The sequence below is a fragment of the Malania oleifera genome, chromosome 12 (genome assembly GCF_029873635.1).
Source record: "Malania oleifera isolate guangnan ecotype guangnan chromosome 12, ASM2987363v1, whole genome shotgun sequence".
In the NCBI taxonomy this organism is placed as follows: domain Eukaryota; kingdom Viridiplantae; phylum Streptophyta; class Magnoliopsida; order Santalales; family Ximeniaceae; genus Malania; species Malania oleifera.
In genome coordinates this window covers 67,970,554-67,977,077 of record NC_080428.1, presented here as the reverse complement: position 1 = coordinate 67,977,077, position 6,524 = coordinate 67,970,554, and the positions used below count along the sequence as shown (strand labels likewise).

The 6,524-nt window shown below is 39.8% G+C and overlaps 1 protein-coding gene and 1 long non-coding RNA gene across 2 annotated transcripts; one reads left to right on the top strand and one right to left on the bottom strand.

Annotated features, from left to right (window-relative positions):
* The first annotated feature begins 246 nt into the window (after positions 1 to 246).
* On the top strand, positions 247 to 1,436 carry LOC131144252 (glutathione S-transferase U10-like). Its single transcript, XM_058092786.1, has 2 exons — positions 247 to 843; positions 953 to 1,436. The coding sequence occupies exons 1-2, from the start codon at positions 481 to 483 to the stop codon at positions 1,304 to 1,306; spliced, it is 717 nt and encodes a 238-aa protein (XP_057948769.1). The 5' UTR covers positions 247 to 480; the 3' UTR covers positions 1,307 to 1,436.
* Positions 1,437 to 1,883: 447 nt separating this feature from the next.
* LOC131144253 (uncharacterized) lies at positions 1,884 to 5,108 on the bottom strand. The gene is made up of 3 exons (XR_009133766.1): positions 3,137 to 5,108; positions 2,230 to 2,960; positions 1,884 to 2,142 (listed from the first exon to the last, which is right to left on the bottom strand). It is a non-coding gene; the product is annotated as an uncharacterized LOC131144253 (long non-coding RNA).
* Between the last annotated feature and the right edge of the window lie 1,416 nt (positions 5,109 to 6,524).

Here is a 6,524-nt window from a genome sequence, read left to right as displayed (position 1 = left end):
TCTTAATTTTTAATCGTATTTTATAATTATTAGTTTTGAACTTTACATATTAATATAATATTTTAAGATTAGCAATTTTAAATTGGGGATGGACTCAAAACATGTTTGTAAGTTTGAATATGACTCCACCAAGGAGTGATGCCCAAGCAACCCGCTGCAGCAATTAGCGGGTCCAACCCACTCACTGGATCTGGATCTGGATCCTACCCATCAAATTAGAACAACGCCATCTCCTATCTATTGACTACTTTATCAAAAATACATTATTGTATGCATGATCGTGCATCCAGAACATTCTACCCTACATTTATATATATACACAATATAAAAGGTTCTTTTGACTACTAATTATCCAAACTTTGTGTAGAAAAATATTAATTTCTAGTGGGAACACCACCACCTCCGCCGCATGTTACTCGCATTAATCTTAATCTTCTTGTGAGATGGGTACCCTATAAATTAAGGGCTCTGCCAATTCCCATGGCAATCCAACCCGAGAGAGAGAGAGAGAGAGAGAGAATGGAGAAGCAGCAGAGCGAGGTAGTGCTGTTTGGAGCATGGGCGAGCCCCCCTTGCCAGAGGGTCGTCCTCGCCCTTAAGCTGAAGGGCATACCCTTCGAGTACGTGGAAGAAGACCTGAGGAACAAGAGCCAGTTGCTGCTCCAATACAACCCTGTTCACAAGAAAGTGCCGGTTCTGGTTCACAACGGCAGACCCATCTGCGAGTCTCTCGTCATCCTCGAGTACATTGACGAGCACTGGAACCACTCCCCCAAGATCTTGCCGGAGGACCCTTATGAGCGAGCCAAAGTCCGGTTCTGGGCCAAGTTCTCCGACGAGAAGGTGAACCACACTATACACCCTTCTACTTTAGAACTCTAATCTGTATTTGACAAATGATCAATGTATCGTGATTTCTGCTTTCTAATATAATAATTTTTATTGAGATCAGATCATGCCCGCTCTGTATCCGATCTTGAAGAGCAGAGGCAAAGAGCAAGAGAAGGCCATAGAGGGCTACTCGGAGCTGGTGAAGGTGTTTGAAGAAGGGATCAAAAGGGATTTTCCGGCGGGATCGCCGTTCTTGAGGGGGGAGGCGCCGCCGGGGTATCTGGACATTGTGGTGGCGCCGGGTAGCTACAACTACAAGGCTTTCCACGAGGTTGTAGCGGTGATTTTTGACCCACAGAAGCACCCTACGTTTCTCTCATGGGTCGCTGCCCTAAAAGAGTACCCTCTGATTAAGGACGCCCTCCCTCCCCATGACAAGATGGTGGCCAACCTCAGGGAAATGTATTCGGGTTAGCAAAGAGTGTACCATAAATCAAAAATAATAGTGTACTAGAGTGTGTGCTTGGTGTTGTTTTGATAATGTATTGGCAACCAAATAAAAGAAACTATTAATAAAATATCATAGAGCTCAATCGAAAATTAAATTCAGGTGCTATATGTATGAGATTATTTCCAATATAATTTCCATGTTCAAGAGGCTAAAACAGTCCCCACATAGCAAAAAAATAATATAAAAAAAAAAAAAAGTCTTCTATTCACAATTATTGTCTAATAATAATAATATTTCCAAAACATGCATATTTGGGTAATTTGACATGTTAATTTCAATTTTGAATTCATAAAATATTTCTTTTAACTCCTTAACTTTTATTGGAAAAGATAGAAAATTGATAAATTAGTTTTGGTTTTGAATTTGTAAAATAATGCATGTTAAGAGCTTACTTGAATGAAAAGAAAGGTTCGCATGATCAATAAGTTTAAAAATTCAACGTGTTTAATGGAAAAAAAAAACACAGCATTCAAATGGAAGTTTGCAATGAAATATCTGGTGAGGAAAAAATGCATACTAGCACAAATACAATGGAGTCCATGATGATAATGCAAGGAACGTAAATAAATCATAGTCTGAGCTTTGAACCAACCAAATAGAAATAAAAATCAATAATCAAAACTCACATCTCAACGCTTCTTCTATGAAATATTGTCAGTCGCAGCAAAAATTTGCTCATAATGTAGGTTAAAACTCAAAAAACTTTCATTATCTCAGCTTTTCAAGGCTTGCTTTTCCTTTGCTTTGTGGATCTCCTAAACCTTCTTCGGCATCTTATGCTCTTCCACCAAAAAGGCTCTCTGATGATCCGACAAAGCCAACATACAACTCAATTTGATGATAACAGCATCAATGTGTTGACGCCAAGGTTTCACAAAAAGACATACCTTTAACCTTTCCCTGACGGCAATACAAGAACATAAGCTCAGTTCATAGCCCTTCAGCTCCTAGCAGTAACCTAGACCGGTTGTAGTCACCAGGTCTTAGGTGAGGAATCTGTAAATGCATCCAGTATGGTTTACAAAAGCCAGCATTTTCAAAATCATATAGATAATGCTTGAAAATCCTCATACAGAATCTGAAATAGTACTCCAAATAAATGGAAACCAAAATTTGCAATCAAATTAAATTTTAATAGGAATAGGCATTTCAGAGGCTTATCATGCTTTTACTTTATTTAGACTTTCTTAAAACTGGTATAAAATGTGTATTCTTCCCACGGGGCTCATAGGATGGGCTAAGGGACCTTCAGCTTTTATTCTTAGCCTTGAGTAACCGCATTTGGCTGAATTAGTGAATAGGAGTGTAGAAAAATTATCAGAAAACTTGAAAACCAGACCGAAACAAAACCATTTTTGCATTTCAATTTGGTTGTTCAGTGGGCATTCGCCATTTGGAAACGCTGGCAGTGGGTAGTTGTTCCACATCGTCTGCATGAGGGAAGATGAGTCCTCCTCACTCCTATAGACCCCCACCACCACCCCCCATCCCCCCAACTTCCATTTGTCCATGCCATGGTGTGCTGAAGCCCAATATTGTGCTATGCAGTGTGTAAACTGGTCTTAGTGCCTTGCTCGAGTTACGCATGAACCCCTTTGTAGAGTAGAGGAACAAAAGACTGCAAAGAAAAAAATTGATTCAGTTAACCATTTGGAAAACCAGATAGAAACCAAACCAGACCAGTTTAACCACAGGTTTGCTTTCTGTTGAATTGATGGTTTCCAATTTGATTTCGGTTTAAAGATTTTAAAACCAAATGGCCAAAACCCAAACCAAATGAAACTGATTACACACCTATTTAGTTGGTCCACGAGTTTGATTGATCGCCAAGCAACAATCTATTGATTCTTAACCAACCATATGAGTAATCCTTACAAAAAAAAACCTGCGGTGAAATCCAATTGTAGTGCTATGTAGTAACAAACCTATGCCATTCACTATAAATATCATGTTGCCCCTGTAACTATAAATATCATGCAAGACTGGTCCTGTGGTGCTTTTGCTCCATCACTAAAAGTTGCCTCTAATATCCATATTATAGTATGTATCCTCCACTCTTGACACTTGATTTTGATACAAATGCCCATAGAAATTTAAAGAATGAATGATTTATTTACCATGATAAGCTACATTCCATGATCCTTCAAGCCACTCTCAATGTCACCTTGGAAATAGAGGACATTATCAAAATGGAGAAACAAACAAGAACATAACTTTAACGAGTTTTTTCCTTTTTTAATTTTTTATTATAATAAAATATTAAATAACGATTCGGTGGGAACTTTTTTACCCACTTTGATGCGTTCCAAAACTCACTGAATGGTCTAGCGAGTTTTAAATGATGAGGACGGCTGTTGATTGATACGTGGCGAGCAAATCTCGCTGGACCATCCAACGAGATTTGCATGGGGACGTATTTTCCCTCTCCCCCACGGAAGCAAGCTCTATTTTGCCGCGGGAATCGGAGACCCAAGTAATCATCGACCTTATTTCTGTCACTTTACTCTCCCTCTTCTAGCTTCTACCCAAGACGTCCAAAAAAACTTAAAGGCGGAGAGGATGTTGGGCACGATGGCGGCCATGAACCACCCGCAGGCGTCGCTGACAAGGGAGGTGGAGGTGGTGAAGCGGCCGATCTCGGAATTAAGAATGTTGAGGTCGGTGAGATAGCTGGAGATGACGATGAAGATGGATCTAAAAACTCTTCCCCATCTTCGCAGGTGGCCTCACCCGCACCCTCGACCTTCTCATCCCCACCCTCGCACTCTCCTTCCTCAACTACACCAGCCTCTCCGTCGTCGGCTACACCTCCGTCTGCCTTGGCATCATCTCCCTCTGCTCCTTCATCCTCATGTCCCTAATTGCAATCCCCAAATTCCATATCCACACAGGCAATAAAGGAGTCAAAAAATATTGGAATCTACTCTTCAATACTCTTTTCTAATCTCAATTTTTGGGACAATGTCAGTACTCTCGCCGGCAAAGTCCATAAACCCCATTGTTGTTGCATGTGAGGGGGATAAGAGTGAGAAAGATGAGGGGGATGAGAGTGAGCTTCTTTCTTATGGTCGTGGGCAGCGGCAGGGGCGGTGGTGACAGGGAGGTGCTGGGCAGTGGTGCCAGATCAAATTGACACCAAAAAAAAACTGCTCTGCAAGTGACAAAACAGAGAACAATTTTTTCTACAAGAAGACTCTCTCTGTCATTTCAGCAAACACCTATGAGCATATTTGATATCACAAAATTTTACATACATGTGCACCAAGCTGGTACCCCAAAAAGTAAATGAATACAGAACAGCTCAATAAGATTCACAAGAATCAGCAGGCCTTTGCGTTTTGTTGTTCCCTTTGAAAGCAAGAACCAATAGGGCATGCATGAATGTCAAAACCAGTTTGCAATTTAGAATATATCTCAATTATTCCCTAGGGAGTTATTTCTCCATATTCCATTTTATAGCTGGTTTTAAAAAAAAAAAAAAATTGGCAAGAATGTATCAGTTTGTTTGTTTCGAAAACCAAAGTGATCCTTGATTTGGAGAAATTACAAATAGTAATTTCTCACCTGCTTACACACCTCCCAGAGTCCCACCGGAATATTCCCCCTGCTTCCTTCTTCTTCGGCAAATACGACAGCGCCTGAGGTGATAGAGACGTAGCAAACAACAAAGTTTTGGAGAATCAAAAGTTTAGGATCTGTTCTTCAAAAACAGAGTCATGCCATTGGAATCCACCTCAAAGCCTCAGTCTCCGATGTCGCTGCTGAGATCCCTGCCAAAATTTCACATCTACACGATGGGGCTAAAACGATCGAGATCACAAAAACAAAGAAAACAGAGCAGAAAATAGAGACAATTCGCAGTGGGTAGGCTTCGGCCTCAAATCATCGGCGGGAGAGAGGGAGGAAGAGGGAGAGGGAGGAGATTCCTGTGGGCAGGGAAACATGCAAAACTCACTACATGAAGTAACAAACAAACAAAACCAAGCCTTAGACCCACTAAGTGGGGTCAGCTATACGAATCAGTTTCCACCAATTTATGCGATCATGGACCATATCTTTTGATAGATTCAAGGATATTAAATCCTCACTCATTATCTCCTCCCAAGTTATTTTAAGTCTACCCCTACCCCTTCTACTGCCCCCCACAGTAACTAAATCACTCTTCCTCACAGGGGTACTTTAAGGCCTACGTTGCAAGTGTCCATACCATCTGAGTCCTCCCTCCCTTATCTTATCTTCTATAGGAGCTACACCTAACTTACCATGAATATGTTCATTCTTTAATTTATCTTTCAATGTTATACCACTTATCCATCTAAGCATTCTCATCTCGGCAACTTTTACTTTTTGGATATTATATTTCTTCGTCGCCCAAGATTCCGATCCATATAGCATAGCTAGTCTTATAGTTGTCCTATAAAACTTCCCTTTCAATTTTAAGGGTATTCTACAATCACATAGCACACTTGAAGCACTTCTTCATTTTACCCAACCTGCTTTAACTCTGTACATTACATCATCTTCAATTTCTCCTTCAGCTGCATAATAGATCCAAGGTATTGAAATCTACAAGTGCTATTTATTTCTTCATCATCAAACTTAACTTTGTCTCCAATATTCCTCCTATCATTACTAAAATTACATTTCATATATTCTGTTTTATTTCTACTTATCCTAAAGTCTCTAGATTGCAATACTTCTCTCCATAATTCTAACTCAGCCTCTACTCCGTCCCTCGTTTCATTAATTAATACAATATCACCTATAAATAACATACACCATGGAACCTCCTTTTGAATACTCTTAGTCAATTGGTCCATCACTAAAGTAAAAAAATAAGGACTCAAAGCAGATCTTTGATGTACACCTATGGTAATTGGAAATTCTCTAGTTTCTCCATCTATAGTCCTTACACTAGTCATTACTTCATCGTACATATCCTTAATGACATCGGTATACCTACAACATACACCCTTTTTTTCTAAAACCCACCATAAAACTTCCCTAGGTATCCTATCATATGCTTTCTCAAGGTCAATAAATATCATATGCAAGTCCCTCTTCTTTTCCCTAAACGTTTCTATTAATCTTCTTAAAAGATAAATAGCTTCTATGGTAGATCTCCCAGGCATAAAACCAAATTGATTTTCTGAGATCTTCGTTTCTAACCTTAATCTTTGTT

Coding starts and splice junctions, on each gene's coding strand:
- LOC131144252 (XM_058092786.1), top strand. CDS start 481: ATGGCAATCCAACCCGAGAGAGAGAGAGAGAGAGAGAGAATGGAGAAG. Junction 844..952: donor CCAAGTTCTCCGACGAGAAG/GTGAACCACACT, acceptor TATTGAGATCAG/ATCATGCCCGCTCTGTATCC.